This window comes from Rhyacophila brunnea, unplaced genomic scaffold (genome assembly GCF_057557595.1).
Source record: "Rhyacophila brunnea isolate RB1 unplaced genomic scaffold, BYU_Rbru_1.0 scaffold_9, whole genome shotgun sequence".
Lineage (NCBI taxonomy): Eukaryota > Metazoa > Arthropoda > Insecta > Trichoptera > Rhyacophilidae > Rhyacophila > Rhyacophila brunnea.
The window spans coordinates 153,563-170,412 of record NW_028233361.1 but is presented as its reverse complement, the minus strand read 5'-3'; the positions used below and the strand labels follow the sequence as shown (position 1 = coordinate 170,412).

At 35.0% G+C, this 16,850-nt stretch overlaps 1 protein-coding gene across 1 annotated transcript in view; it reads left to right on the top strand.

Annotated features, from left to right (window-relative positions):
* Positions 1-1,921: 1,921 nt before the first annotated feature.
* Positions 1,922-16,850, top strand: part of LOC147063150 (melatonin receptor pdcr-1-like) — a 56,163-nt gene continuing 41,234 nt past the window's right edge. Inside the window, exons 1-2 of the mRNA XM_085959534.1 lie at positions 1,922-2,563; positions 16,526-16,668. Coding sequence (XP_085815660.1) covers positions 16,536-16,668 — 133 coding nt within the window. The 5' untranslated portion in view covers positions 1,922-2,563; positions 16,526-16,535. The remainder of the gene's footprint in view (positions 2,564-16,525; positions 16,669-16,850) is intronic.

Genomic DNA, 16,850 nt, shown 5'->3' with positions numbered 1-16,850 from the left:
TCCTGTAGGTAAATATCATATTATGGGGCTCCACATGGTACAGGTTGAATATCTAATTTTTGTTTGTACAAGAAATATGTGTCAGCCATTTGCTAAACCTGTTAAGTTAATACACTCCAAACACACATTGAAAAACAACATGTGAATTTGCCAGACCCAGGATTCAAGCCTGGGACCATTCAAGCCTGGAACGTTACCGCTAGACTAACGTACAACTTTTAAATTAAGGGGGAGACGCATGCCAGCAGAGAACCTAGCGGAAATATACGAAGCTTGCAATTTGAGATTTTTTATTGATAATTTACAATTTCAATTGTATTATTTAATAAATATGTATCCGAAAACATTAAAAAGATTTTTTATTTTTTTTAAACTTAAAGATAAACTTACAATTGTAAAAAAATGTAATAAAATGTGAATTCGTTGCAGGGTCAAATCTTATTATTGCATTATATTTTATGGTCATAATTATCATTAAAATTTAGTTTATTAAGTTTTAGATTTTATGTGGTGTAGATTTTTGACTAATTCATCGTTTTAATATTTTTTTATATATTTTTTAAAAACATCGATTTTTATAAAAATATAAATGTGTATAACTTGAAATCCTTTTTATTTATATCAAATTTTATTTTAGGACTGCTAACGTTTCAACAAGTTGCAAGGATAATAAATAATATTCTAATGAAATAAGTAAATATATCCAGTAGAGAAATAAGTGTGCCCCGTGCCTTATTACGTAAATGAGAGGAGCCCTACTTCAAAATTTGACAATGAAAATGTAATTATTATTTTTTATTCAATACCGAATAATATTTAGGTATATATTTTATTAAACGCTGAAAATACACAATTTTCAAAAACTTTAGGAGCGCACATTAGGAATAATCCTAGAAAAGACAGAATTGAACCCAGTGAGACTCGAACATGGCCCCCACATCCTGAAGCGGGCCCTATCACCAAGGTTAAGGGCAGTGTGACGTTCTACAGTTCCCCAAATGGTATTCCGTGGAGCCCCATGATTCTGCATCGTATAATTAAGGATGTTCCGTGTACTTTTTCCCTCCTTAAATTAATAAATTATGATGTCAAAATTTCTGAAAAAAACTTTCCTCGTTACTTTTCGAGAATAGAGACGTGATTTCTCGATCACAAGCTCTAAAACCATAATTATGTGTAATGATAGATAGATATATGATACATTGATGACCGTGAAGGACATAACGCGCACATATTCCTTTTTCTACACACATTATTTAGTATGTACTATAGTAAAAACTCGATGACAGATTTACAGCAATAAATCATATATAATAGTAAGGCGGCTCTCGTGGTGCAGTGGGTAAGGCGTTGGCGCTGGCCTTCCACCCGAGAGTTTTGGGTTCAATTCCCGGTCATGACAAAAACATTTATGTGTTTTTCTCAAAGCTTGGGTGTTTGTGATTGTTCAAAATTACTAACAACCACCTTGTACGAAAAAGCAAGGACATGGTTATTAATAATTCTATCAAAAAAAAAAATATATGGAATAGTGGTCATTATTTTGCATTAAAATTTGTACAGAAAAAATAGCTACGTAAATATATTTAAATTTATGTATTTAGTAATAAGTATTTAGAATATTATTTAGATTGATAACGGATGTCCTTGGTAGTGTAAAATAAAAATAGAAGCGTTTGTCCCAAAATGAAATATGGGTGTAATCTTTAAAAGTGGATTTAATCGCCCAATCGTCTAGATGAGGCTCTGCCTATAGCGGGAGTGGGTTCAATCGGGGTGCAATTGAGTTGAAAGACGCGTGCGCGGACCCGATCGACCGCCGCAGAAGCTCTGCGTCGCCGAAACGGTCGCCCAAACCGAGGATCGTCGGTACTATTCCCATCAGTGACTGTGTATTTATTCTCGACGTCGTCAGCTGACAATTATTGCCAAGTTTTATCCAGCCACATTTGCCCCGGTGAACAAACGCTGACGCGTTGACGACAATAAAAACAGTGGTGCGACCTTGAAACCGGCGCCGACTTTCACTTCTCTGCTAAACAATTTCATCCGGGAGATTCAATCCGAATGAAAAAATAAATGTCACGAATGTCAACACAATTGTTATATTTTATCTACTTTCATTAGGCTTGCGTGACAGTCGGGCAGTAATTTATAAATCAATAAAACAATATGTAAATAATAGTTCAAGTTGTTACAATGAATAAAGTAAGCATTGTTCTGAGTAACTACACATATAAAAATAATACTTGAGAGAGACTTTATTTTTATAACTTTTATTATTGTTCAGATGTTCCGTGTGAGCACTGCATTTAAAAAAATAATTAGTTTTAGGTTTATTTGGGATTTGTTTTGGTGGTTTTGTTTTTACGTAATCTGTGATAATGTTGAGAGGGTTTGTTGCATTTTCGTACGGTAGGGTAGGTAGAGCGCGTGGGTAAAAAAGCAAACCGACCGATTGGTGGGCCTGCTTATATTTTGTCCGCCGAAACAAGGCTACTACCTATTTCTGTCAAGTGAACCAGATAACTACGTGCTATCGAGACATATTCTCACATAAAAAGTAAGTAAAAACTATTTTTTTTCCATATTTACGTATCACACAAAAATGCTATTCGATTACATAATATATTATACAATATCTGTAAGGTTTTGTGTTAAATTAAACCTTGCCAGGTTATGTTGCGTATCTACTATTGCGTAGGTAATTTGATTTTCCTTCATGAGTTGTTTTCCAGTAATTTATAAACCGTTTTATAATCAATATTTTACTAATATATATATATTTAATATTAATAACCATGCCCTTGCTTTTTCGTACAAGGTGGTTGGGTGGGCTAGTTGCATTGATGCGGGGCTAATTAGGTTTCTCCATTTATATCTTTAATTTTCTTTATGGCCAGGATTAAATATTTCGTGTAGTGTTCTTGTGTTGTTCTATTGCTTAGTACTTTGTGAGGCTTTTGGGGGTCAATTTCATGATTATACTATCTACATCGAGTCCTCAGAGTCCATCGCTCCCTTTCTCGTATAGGGCAGTCGTTGATGACATTCCACACAGTTTGAGATGTGTTGCCGTCACATGGACAACAGTCATCATCCCTCAGTTTCAATCTTTTTAGATAAGCTCGCACCGCTCCGTGGCCTGTTAGTATATGACGTGTGAGTTCGTGTGATATTTTTAAGTTCCTGACAAGAGTGATGGCAGAGTTTATGTTTGGAATAAAATTCTGCGTTATTGATCCTGTGGCGGATGCTGTGTATCTTTGGTTCCATAGCTCTATTAATTGTGTCTTCGTTTAGTTTTTGTTTTGCGTAACTTAGAGGGAAGTGTGTGTAGGTTAAAGGTCTTTTATCTGTTGTGGCTTGTTTAGCGTTTTTATCTGCTTCCTTGTTTCCGGCTATCACTGTGTGACTTCTTATCCAGAAGAATCTAGGGTTTGTTCCTATCATTCGAAGATGTGTTGATAGTGTTAAAATGTCTCTTACTAGTGGGTGTGTTGATGATGGGTTTTGGAGAGCTACCAGACTGGATTGGCTATCTGAGAATAATATGTTAACAAAGTCATATCTGTGGAACTTTATTCTTTTCAGTGTCCATTCTCAGATTCTCAGATTCTCTGATAGCAAATATTTCTGTTTGGAAAATAGTACAGTAGCTTTCGAGCTTAAATTTTCGGGGGGTTATTAATGTTCCATTTTCGTAGGCTACAAAAGCTGCCCCTACTTTGTCATCGATTAGACTGCCATCTGTGTAGATCTCCAATCCTGTGATGTGGTATTTTGTTTTAGTGTCTTCGTCAATCGTTCCTATGTGTTCTATATTTTTAGATGTCTGATACCAGAGTATGGAAGTTGTGTGTAATGTATTTTTTTTTCGTATGTTCTGTCTGTAGGTAAGTGTAGGGGAAGTATGTGGCTTGTTTTAACTTGGTATATTCCTGTAAGTTCTTGTATCTTTATATCTATTGGCACTATGCCTGCCAGGACCTGTGCTGACGTTAGTGATATTGTGCGATATCCCTTGCAAATTGATATTGCGAAAGGTCTTTGCGCGGAATTCAGTTTTTTTGGATCGAATTCATTTGAGTTGCTTTATTCCAGACCGATGTCGCGTAAGTTAGGGTTTGCTCCACAGCTCCATGATATATAATTTTTAAAATTTCAGATGCCCCCCAAGTGGCTCTTGCTGTTTTTAAAAAGAATTTTCCCATTTGAGCTGCTTTCTTACATATGTAGTCGATGTGTTTTGCCCAATTGATGTGCCTGTCTAGTACTATGCCAAGAATTTTAAAGGAATCAACCAACTCTTTCGGTTTTCCTTTCCACTGGATTTCTGGTGTCCGTATTTTTCTTTTGTTGATAAACATTACATTTGTCTTAATATATGAGAAGGTTAGTTTTGCGTTTTCACCCCACGAGTTTACTTTTTGAAGCACGCTATTGGTTTTTAATTCCAGTTCGTCGGTATCTTTTGCTGCTATCAATATTAACACATCGTCAGCAAAGACTTGTATGTGTGTATGTGATAAACATCCTACGAATAATGTTTGATTTATAATAATTATTGACCTAAGAATAAGGTAGTATTTTTTTGAAATACGCCATTTCTATTGGCATTCCCCAGTGGTTAAGCTACAACATACGGCCGTAGCCATAAATTGACAAACGATAAATGAAGTAGGGAGTAAAATCATGGTAACGCGCTTGTTTGAAGATGTACCGTTTTAAAAAAAATATTTTTTTTTCAGTTAGGTACATGTTCAAACACGCGCGTTAACATGATCTTACTCTCTACTTCATTTATCGTTTGTCAATTTATGGCTACGGCCGTGTGTTGTAGCTTAACCACTGGGAAAATTTTGTAATCGTTTTGCAATCGATTTTTAACTAACTTCCCGACTAGCTAGACATTTGAAACTTTTAGAATATATCAGAACACGATGCCAATGTTTTTTTTAATACTTTTAGCCAACTTTAAGTAGAATTTAATTCATTTTCAGTTAATTCTGTTTTTAATGAAAAGTTATTTCAACACCATTATTGGTTGCTAGGGGTCTGTGGTCCTAGCAACTAAATTATTAATATATACGTGCGATACTATGGAAATCAATATGAATGTCAAAATGACATTTCAGTATTATTTCTATCAAGCATAAATTTTTTTGATCGTTTAAGCCAGTCAAGTCAAATTTATATGATTCAACAGAAAATTTAAAAACGTGTTATTTAAAAAGTGCTTTTTATCTTGTAATTTTTTATGTTGACTTTGAATATTATTGCTAGTCGCATTTCTACATACTAGCAATGTTCATATTTTTAGCCGTATTCTCTGATTTCCAGTCGATGTGTGTAATTATTGAAGTCCATATTATTTCATCATATACCAGATTTTTTTGATCGTTTAAGCTGGTCAAGTCAAGTTTATATGATTCAACAGAAAATTTAAAAACGTTGTAGGTATATAACAAAATCTTTTTATCTTGTAATTATTTATACTGTATTTGTTATGATTTAACAAGTAAAATTAATGTTAACGGTAATGACAAGATAATAAATCATCACGCGTTTTTTTTTAATTTGAGTATTATTAAAACTAGTCACTAAATAATCTATTTTGAAAAGTACTAGGTATGAACTAGTGCAGCGATGGCAAATACGTGGCACGCGTGCCCAACTCGGCGCGCTTAAAGTTCTCGACGGCACCCCAAAAAAATAAATTGCTTTTATTTTTTAATATAGTGGAAAAATATAAAATAAAAGCGGATATATGTTAAAAAAAACTAGCAATCTCGTTGCTGACCATTTTTATCTTCCACGTACTCATGTGAAAGTATTTTTTCTATATTAAATAATGTACATTCAAAGACTAGAAATAGATTGACAAAGGAAGATTCAGCAGCATGTATTAATTTGCAATCAACAACATATCAGCCCAAAAGTCTCGCAAATAACATGAAACAAAAAACCTCAAACAAAAATAAGTGTGTTATTAAATGTTTTATATTTCCTTATTTATTTTTTTTTTTTTTTTATAAATCTACTTACTTATTTAATAAGCAATATAGTTACCAATGAACCTAATTGTTTTTTTTATATTCAATAAATATGATTTAGATCATATCACGTGTACACCTAAAAAGGAATGGCACGCACCACGAATAAAAAAAAATCAGCCTAACTTGGCACGCCGATCAAATCCTATTTGCTATCCCTATTATACTAGTGTCTACTAAGTATTTGAAACAAAAAAACAATGATAATACTTACCTGACTAATAGAATATTAAAATATAGATATAATTTTCCATAATAATTATTGATAAAATTAATTTATAATAATTACATAGCAGTTAAATTAGAATTTTCGTATATTGAGAATTTTTTAATTTACGAATATTATTCATTTCAGATGAAAATCTTATAAAATCCAAATCTGACGTTACAGGGTTCCAACATTTTCTATTGTAAGATTACGCCATAACACAACATGCCAAGTTTTTCTACTCGATTTTTTTACATTGAAAGTCCATACTACTATGCGTACGTGGGTACTAGTAGAAGTAGAATATGTTGCGTTTTAAAAACAACGGTAAGTAGGTATATTTTGAAGACCTAATTTGGTCCTTGCCTGGTTGTTTCTGCCAGAAATCTCGTTATTTTAATAATATATTACGCTATACATTATATTATACTACCCAGTGGCGAAGGGTGGAGGTAGACTGTTAAGATCCGATATAAATAGTGCATACTAAACTTTGTCAGTAAAATGTATTTGTTTTCATTGAACGAACAATGTGTAAATGGTGTTGGTTTTTTAAATTCAATTAAACCCTGCCTAATCTAAGCCATAGTCGATAATAGACAAAAAATATTCATTTATCTATAAAATATTATTATCAATTACGGTTTGGTTAGGCGGACTTAATGAATTTTATAAATATATCCAACACCATCTGCAATATGTATTATAATTCAACGAAAACAAAATAAGTATGACTGAAAAAGTGTGCACTGTTTTTATCGGATCGCCCATAGCATACCTATTAATTATAACTAACCTTTTTTTTAAATGGTACATGTTCAAACACGCGCGTTAACATCATTTTACTCCCTACTTCAATTATAGTTTGTCAATTTATGGCTGCGGCCGTATGTTGTAGCTTAACCACTGGGGAATGCCAAAAGAAATGGTGTATTTCAAAAAAACACTACCTTATTCTTAGATTTGAACATTTGTGAAAAATACTTAAAATTGGGGTGTTACTTAGAAGCTGGAACATTTACACATTTTGCCGCAAGGTTTTTTTGTCGATAATTTCAAATTATTTTTGAGGTTCCGAGCCCCTATTAATTTGGGGGCCCTGGGCTATAGCCCCGTTAGCCTATCGATAAATCCGGCACTGCGCATATCGCACCCCCAGACCTACACTGACGTAAGTCTGAATTTTGCTGTTTTGAGCTATGAATGCAGTTCAATTATATTTATGTTTCTGTATCTCAGGAGAACACTGACGTATCTCAAAAATAATATTTAACGAGATTTACCCCTAACTCGAGTGTTATTTTACATACATTGAGTCAAATATCAAGAAGAACACTCCATTAACTCTGATACTCTTAGAGGAAAGCCATTAGAAAGATATATTTTTCAAATTTTACAAAAAAAATGGACATTGTAAAGCTATTAGACATTAAATCAAGTACCATAAACATGGTTCAAAAAGTTTGTTTCGGCTCTCCTGGAAAATGGATAATTTGACTTACGTCAGTGTAGGTTTGGAGGTGCGATTTATTATATATTATTTAGAATTTAGATCCAATACATGGGCATTCGTCTTTCCTTAATCACTGCTTGAACGGGTTTGGTGTACGAAATGAAGACGTATTACATTCTGTTCGTCATAATAAAATGACAATATGATCATCATCATCATCAGCCTGAATCTATCCACTGCTGGATGAAGGCCTCTCCAAGCTGATTCCACTTCTCTCGGTCCTGTGCATTGCGTTGCCACGTACTTCCGCAAAACTTTATCATTTCATCGATCCAGCGGCCTCTAGGTCTATCTTGCGGACGTTTTGTACTTCTTGGATACCACTGGGTGACTAGATTTGTCCAAAGATTCTCTCTTCTTTGAGCTATGTGTCCAGCCCATCTCTATTTAAGGCTTTTAATAAACTCTATTACATCGCAAACCCATGTCTGCTTCCTTAGCCACTCATTCCTCTTTTTGTCCTTTCGCGTTATGCCCAGCATGCACCTCTCCATACCACGTTGTGCTACTCTAAGTTTCTGGATCTCTATTTTACTTGGGGTCCATGTTTCATACGTATATGTGATCACGGGAAGCGCACACTGGTTGAACACTTTGAGATTTAGGCACAGTGGAAGGTCACTTTTGAAGATATTATTCAGGCGGCCAAAAGCACTCCAGCCTAGCTTTACTCTGCGAACAATTTCATCAAATATACATCCATCTATAGACACTAATTGTTGTCTCAGATAGATGTAGCTTTTCACCTGTTCGAGCTGAGTGCCATTGATGAGGATCTCTTTTTTGGCCTGCAAAGCAGTTGAACATGACTTTCGTCTTTGTTACATTTATTTTTAAACCTACTTTGTTGCTTACTTCAGCGAGTTCCTGCATTCTGCTTTGGAAGTTTTCTGAGTCTTGCGAGAAAATTACTATTACATCGGCAAAGCGCAGATGACTCAGGTATTATCCATTTATGGGGATCCCTTTGTCATTCCAGTCAAGTTGCCTGAATAAGTCTTCAAGGGTAGCTATAAATAGTTTAGGTGTGATTGTCTCACCTTGTCGGAATCCTTTGCTGATAGGAAATCTGCGCGATGGTTTATGGAGATTGACAGATGCTGTTGCGCTACTGTATAAATATATATATATTGTTTTGTGATTTTACCGAGGCTTTGACTGCTACTCGCTGTCATATCGCCTCTTCTCTTCTAGAAGGGGATCCGTCGATCAGGTCCTCACTCCTATTCTGTTAAATAGCTTTATAATTATTTTGCCTAGCTCTTCCGTCTTTCTTTCTTTCTTCTTTAGACGCCAGTGTTTTATGCACCAGAACCGCTCTCCTCCGTATCCATCCCCTCTATATTTTCGATATATCGTGTAATCATTTAATTTTAGATAGTCTAATTCAGACCTCCACCAAGTCTCTGAGATTAATGCTATTGTTATTTTTTGTCTTATTGAGTAAAGTTCTATATCATTCTTTTTCTGTTTCATACTTCTGGCATTCCATTCTAAAATCCTTTTACTATCCGTTTTGTTGCAGAACTTCCCCTAGAATTTCTCCTAAATTTCCTTCTTTGAAGTTTTTGCATACCCAGTCCACTGCTTTAATTATTAGTTGTTTAATGATCTGCTGCCAGTCTCCCCCTTTCAGCAAGACTTTCATAATTTCTCCCATCGCATTAACCTCTGTCTTCCCCTTTGAGTTTTTCTTATTTTTTGTAGGCTTCACGCTACTACCTGTTGCTGTTATTGTTGAGCCTGAAGCTTCTACCACCACTTCTTCTTTCTTTTTGTTTTCCTTTATTTTTTGAATTATTTCACTTTCATCTCTTCCCACGATTTTTTTTGTTTTAATATGTCAGCATAGCTGTTACTTAACATATTTTTTTTGCTTCCTTGAAACGTATGTTCATTTTTATCATTGCTTCTTTGCAATTCTTTTCTTCTTGCCACTTTGGGCATTTTTGGCTGTTTGCCGCGTGGTTTTCTTTGCAATTCATGCACGTAATTTCCTCATTTTTTTCGCAAGTTTTATGGTTTTCACCGCCCTTGGGGCACGTTTCTACTTTACTGCCGCAATTGTTCGCAATGTGTCCATATCTCTAGCATTTGTAGCATTGCATTACCCTGAATACATACGGTTCTACAGCAAACGAGACGCCATATATGTGAATTGTTCTCGGCAATATTTTTTCCCCAAATTTAATACTGACTGACGAAGTCTTCGTAAGCTCTCCTGTGTCACTTTTTCTTGTCAACCTCTTAAGGTTGGTTACTTTTGCAACACTTTTGATTTCCATTTGCAGTTCCTGAGATCCATATCAATGTCGACTTTTCTTATTACTTCATAAGAGCAGGAGTCATTCTCTTTAATCACAAAACTGAGATCTTTGAGTTCTTCAGTTTGTTTCACTTTACCTGCTTCTTTTTCGTCTTCTACTTGGATGTACGTCTTTAAATTTTTGTTGTAAATTTTCTGTACTTTAACTCCTGTCATATGGAGCATCTGCGCTATTTTCAACTTTAATGGTATTTTATTTCCCGTCGCTATCATGACCATGTTTTCGTTTCTCTTTGAAGCGACCCCAGAGTCTCTTCTGGGTTTTTTCCAGAGGTCACAGTCTGCCATTCTTCTTCTTTTCCTCCAATCACTTCCTCTTCATCATCGTTTCTTTTCTTCTTCGTTTTTTTGGTTTCATTCACGTCCACAGTGGTGTTATCCATTTTAATATTTTTGCCTTTCACACGGACATTGAAATCGCGTAACAGTGTGAACAAATAACAGTGTGGACAACCCCTCGCTTCACCACGTTTGACGCACTAATTGCTTCCGTGCAACAATAATTTAAAAAATAAATCTTTATTATTCACTCTTGCTCACTGTTAATATTAATAATATATTAATTTGTGCAGTATGTATGCATTAAATAATAATATATAAACTGTAAATCTCGGCTGTCTGTTTTCACCTAATAATCTTTCTTTCAGACTTCACTTATTTATATTAAATTCTGGTAACAACAATTTTACTTTCTATTCGACACGGGCGTTCTACTCAAATGCTCAAGTGCAACTGTACTGTATATATTATTGAAAATATTTATATAGCGCCCAGGGATTCCTTGTTTTCTGAGTGCGTTGAGTATTGAACATTTCTTTATCGAATCAAACGCCTTCTCATAGTCTATAAAACCCATGATTAGTGGCAGTTTGTATTCCTGGCACCGCTCTATGATTTCTCTGACGACTTGGATATGGTCCATAGTGCTGTATCCTCCCCTAAATCCGGCTTGTTCTCTCGGTTGGTTCTCGTCTAGTACATTTTGCAGACGGTTTGAGAGAATTTTTCTGAACGTCATATCGACGCTCAATAAGTATGTAGTAATATCTCGAAATCTTTGGAAGCCGTAAAATGACATCAGAGAAGAAAATATAAAATACTAAGGCTATACTTCGGGTCATGGTCCAAAAAGATCGTGGCTAGGCGATGCGCGGATTGTGCAAATGACGCGTGCCGAACGAAATATAATTTGCCACAAAAATCCAACATGCGTCCATTCAATGCTATGTTTATTGTTATATTACTAATAATAATAGTATATTCATTGATATGTTTTCTTTTTTAAGTACATACGTAAAATTTTTTAGTCATCTTTACACGATTTAAGAATATTTTCATCCGACGCCATGACAAAACAAATCGACGTATGCACACCTCCCTGTCAGTCTCCGATTGGTGACGCGTGAGAAATTTCGTCACACCTACTATTGAAAATTATTTGCCGTTTTACTAAAGTACGCTATTAAGAGTATTAAGTTGTATTGGCAAACTGGCAGTGACCGTTTTCTTTGAAGTAAATAAAACACGTGGTTGTTCAGAATGTTCTAAGACTTAAATTTAAGACGTCAAAATACCCTTTCAATAAATTTAATCTTTCTTATTGTAGTTCTTACTAGGGATTGCAACACCGAAAATATTAATACCGGTATTTCAGTATTTCTTATCGAATATCATTATTGTTACCGGTATTCGTTAAAACATGCAGATAAAAAAAATAAAGGTACCTATCAATAATATATTATTAATTCATATCTCTTTAAAACATTATTATTTTATAGCAAAAACCTAAAGTACTTACCGACATTTTAATTACGTTGACCTTTAAACATGTACCTACTGAGTATCATCATCAGCCGGGATCAATCCACTGCTGGATGAAGGCCTCCACAAGTTTCCTCCAACTCTCTCGGTCCTGTGTCGTTCGCTGCCACGTATTTCCACCGAATTTTACCAGTTCGTCAATCCAGCGGCTTTTAGGGCGACCCTGTGGCCGTTTCGTGCCTCTTGGGTACCATTGGATAACGGCATTTGCCCAACGTCCGTTCTTTCGGCGACCAATGTGCCCCGCCCATCGCTATTTCAGCTGTTTAGCAACGTCTATTATATCGCGTACTCCTGTCTGCTTCCTAACCCATTCGTTTCTCTTACGGTCCTTTCGCGTGATACCCAACATACACCTCTCCATGCCTCGCTGTGCGACTCTTAGCCTTTGGACATCTCTCGTGTTGAGGGTCCACGTCTCGCAGCCATACGTGAGCACGGGAGGCACACATTGGTTGAACACCCTACGCTTAAGACATATTGGTAAGTCATTCTTGAAGATACTATTTATACGTCCGAAAGCACTCCATCCTAGCTTTGTTCTGCGAGCAATTTCATCGTGCATGCTTCCATCTATGGGCACCTACTGTCCGAGATAGACGTAGACGTCTATCCTCGTCTATCCTCAAAAAGGCCAGTTCATCAAAGTGCAAATAGTTCGATTGCAGCAACGGCCCTCTTAAATTCAACGATTGTCATCAATTAATAATAAATTTATTATAGAATAATTTAAAACATTTACTACATATTTCGAAATATGTTAAGTAATTTATCGCGACAATTTTATAAAATACATTTGATGGATTTTGTTATATTACGAGTATCATTAATTCACCTTTATTGGATTCAGTGAATATATTTGCGTTTTTGCAGCACATTCTTCTACACTAAAATTAATAAACAATTAAGTAGTATTGAATAGATAATATTAAATTCATCTTCAAAAAAAAAAGTACTTAACTATTCTGGTATCGATAACTACTGGAAAACCGGCTTTTAAAACCGATATTGGAGTCCGTAGTTTAAATGTAAAGACTGTCTTTCTAATATTCATATTTCGAATATTAATTCACGACACAGATACACAGAGAGAACGGAGAGTCTCGTTTGGTGAAGATAACTCTAGACTACAGTTTTTGGATGTGATGAGAGAGAGAGAGAGAGCTCTGAGCGGGATGGAGTCACTGTTAGGTGTTAAACTTGTTACTGAGAGCAGCGGAGAATTCTTCAAATTTGAATCAGTTATTCGCGACCTTGTTTTGCTTTTAATCAATTTCATGGATTGAAATGCCTGTTCACAACTGTATGTCGATCCAAAGCAACATATTTATAATTTTACGCCAGAAATTAATTATGTCGGAAGCATTTTGATCTGGAAAAAGCTCATCAAAATTCATTTTCAATCATGAATTTGTTTTTAAATCAGTCAGTTCCATTTGTATGTTACTAGGAATCTGTATTACCTTTTGTTCACTAAGTGAAAATGGGTTTATACATCATGCGAGCATGCAGTTTTCTTCTTTATCAAAATCATGAAGACGACTTTCAAAAATGACCTTTGCAATATCTTGATTATAATATCTTAAAGATGGGTTCAATTATGGCGCCTACTTCAAAAGAATAAGTAGGCGCAAAGATGCAATGCGCCACATGTAATCATCCAATGCGCCACGTTTTTCGCAAGCGCCACTGTTTGGCCACCACTGGACTCTAACTCTAGGCTTATATGGATAGTGCTTCTCCAGTGTGGCGAGCAAAGACGTATTGTGGCGAGAGAGTTTTATTATTTAAATAGTTTGTCGCTACTCGAAAAGGTTGGCAAGCAGTAGACATTTGTTGATCATAATAATACTTATAGTTTATTCATTATTCTTATAGTTAAATACTAATATTGTGATAGAATGTTTAATTTCGCTGCTTAATAATCTGCTTACACTACGGGTGTATATTGGCTTAGCGAGACCACCTCGAAGGAGATTGAATTTACTATTAATATTTAAAATTATTAGTATAAATAAAATATTAGTCTATTATTGATCCAAGTAGTGCCGAATTCATCAATGTATTATATTCCCATTTTCACTGTGTATTAACTATGGCTGTGATCGAGAAATCTCGTCTCGAGTATTCTCGAGAAATAATCAGAAAAGGTGAATCTCGCATCTCGAGAAATAATGTTTCCGTAATTTTAGAGAGTTGATACTATGCAAAAATAACAATGGTAAGTTGAAACGGAAAATCAAGGTGCCGACCGGAACCATATTAAAAAATAGCATAAGAAAAGCTTAAAAATAGCCCCCGACTTTCAAAAAAAGCTCAAAAGCTCAAAAAGCTCTTTTGAATCAGAACGGCATTTTAAAAATTCTGCCATGAAAATATTTTTCGTAAGTAAATTCTCAAATTCGATTTCGTTCCGCGGCGGCCTTGCTATTTTACGTTATGCAGAAACTTGTAATTCAGTATACCTACGTCGTATAATATTCGTCAATTCAATAGTTAGTTCTCAGTGATTAGATCATTCTCACGAACTACATAAAATTATATCTATTACCCTTTGCCTTCTTCTTTAAAAGTCACTTTCCCATCCCTGGCAATAAACCGTGTTATTATGATCGAAATTCCCCCTCTTCACCACCCACTTACAAGGTAACTCTGACACGATGCTTTTTATGTCATTCGTTGGTGAACGTTGAACGATATATCTATAGTACACAGACCCGAATGCAATGATCTTGTACTGTGTCAATATTCGTAATCAGTCCTATGCTCAATACTTGGGGTCCACATGCAAAAAACTATCTGTTTTATCAAAGATGCCACTGATCTAAATCATATTATACTAAAAATGTCACAGCGTGCTGCGTGATATTATTTGAAGTTGACACAGGTGCGATGCCCATAGAAGAGTCTTCACATTAAGACGATAACGTAAATACAATAGGTTAACCATCGCTTTACAATTTACATTTAATGTCTATCTTAATCTACTTATTAGTATTTTTTGAATGAGTGGTGGCTTACTTTAGATCAGCGTGTTTCTGTTTTTGGCGTTTCGTTCCGTTCACAGTGATAGTATTATTTTTCCCCTCACAATTTGGTTTTGCCAATATAATACTTTTTTTTTTATTTCTGGCGGCATTGATCTTGTCTAATAATAAATAGTAGCAGATCATTCACGTCGTCTGCGTAAATGTTTTAATAAGATTTTGTTGGTTTCATAATAATATTTATGATTCACCTTACAAAAATAGTTTTATCTTCGACATAGAGCGATCGTTGTTGATGTACTTTTGGGATGCTGAATAATATGACATTATTAATAATCCTACCATATTAATACCTCATATGCTCCTAAAAATCTTTTACACTTTTTTGACTTAGCAACCTTATATACAAAATTAAAACCACTTTAACGTTTTCTGGACGTGTATTATTTAGTCCCATCACGATTTCTTCAGTATTGCCTAAATGTTGTGTTATCGTTTTTAGTTCAGTAGATAGACCTAGAAATTGTAGATACTTACTTATCACACCTAAACCACTAAAAAACACAACATCTAAAATGTCCTCAATTGAAACAAAACAACCAAGATCTCTTCTCATAACCCAACCCAAGTCACGATAAATTCCATAAACAGTGTTGCATAAATTTTGAATGTTAATACTTTGGACGCGGAAGACGCACACGGCGCGTAATGACCAGGCGGCCGATCGATGTAATTAACGTGCATTTTAAAGGGGGCAATTAAAACTCATTATCTATTCAGCAGCGAAAGCGTTAAGTAAGGCATTCTATGGTAATTTTTTCTTGAAATGGAATAAAAGTAAATTATGTATACTTATATGGAATTTTTAAACACGGATTTATAATATCAGGCAAAAAGGTGAAATTTGGGTATTAAGGTATGGTCGTTATTTTTCGGTTTGGTACATGTTTAAATACGCGCGTTAACATGATCTTACTCCCTAGTTCAGTCATCGTTTGTCAATTTATGGATACGGCCGTATGTTGTAGCTTAATCACTGGGAAATGCCAATAGAAATGGTGTATTTCAAAAAAATACTACGAGTACCTTATTCTTAGGTCAATAATGATTATAAAACAATCAATATTAGTAGGATGTTTTATCACATTTGAATGGTCAAAAACATAGTTTATAATAAGTATCTTTATAATTATCTTCAAATGCGTCAATCGTGCCCGTGTTTTGAATAATAAAATGCCTAATTCTTGTCAAATTTGGGATCACAGAGATTATAAATATATTTTTTATCGTAAATAGTATGGTTTAATGTTTCGTTTGATAGATACAAGAATATTTTTTATCAATTATAGTTTGGTATAAGCAGGGCTTAATGAATTTTATGAAACTAACCAACACCATCCGCATTATGTATTATAATTCGATGGAAACAAATAAGTATGACTGAAAAAGTGCGTACTATGTTTGTCGGATAGACCTTAACATATCTAGACCATTATGGTTTGGTTTGGGCACTGCCGACTGGCACATATAACACCGAATAAATCTGTATTGTTTAACTGTCATACTATACCTGTATATTGTAATTTATATAATGCATTTATTTGTACGTGACAGGAACAGGTGAATGATGTCGGGCTTAGTAAGTGGACTAAATGCTGAGCCGCAAGCCCTGGCGCAGGCGGTGGCCATATGCGTGGCTGGAGCATCCATCGTCATAGCAAACCTTCTGATCATTGCGGCTTTCATCAATTTCAGGGGTAAGCATATTCTTATAAGTAACTGATATTCAATAATATCTATTACTTAGGCACCTATTGTGAACACTGACATCCCTAGACAAAATGCCGCCACATTTTTTATTACTTAAAGTAGGTACTTTTTATCATCCTTTCATGACTCTAATATCTAAGAAATGTGTTGTATGGACAGTGACGCCCCT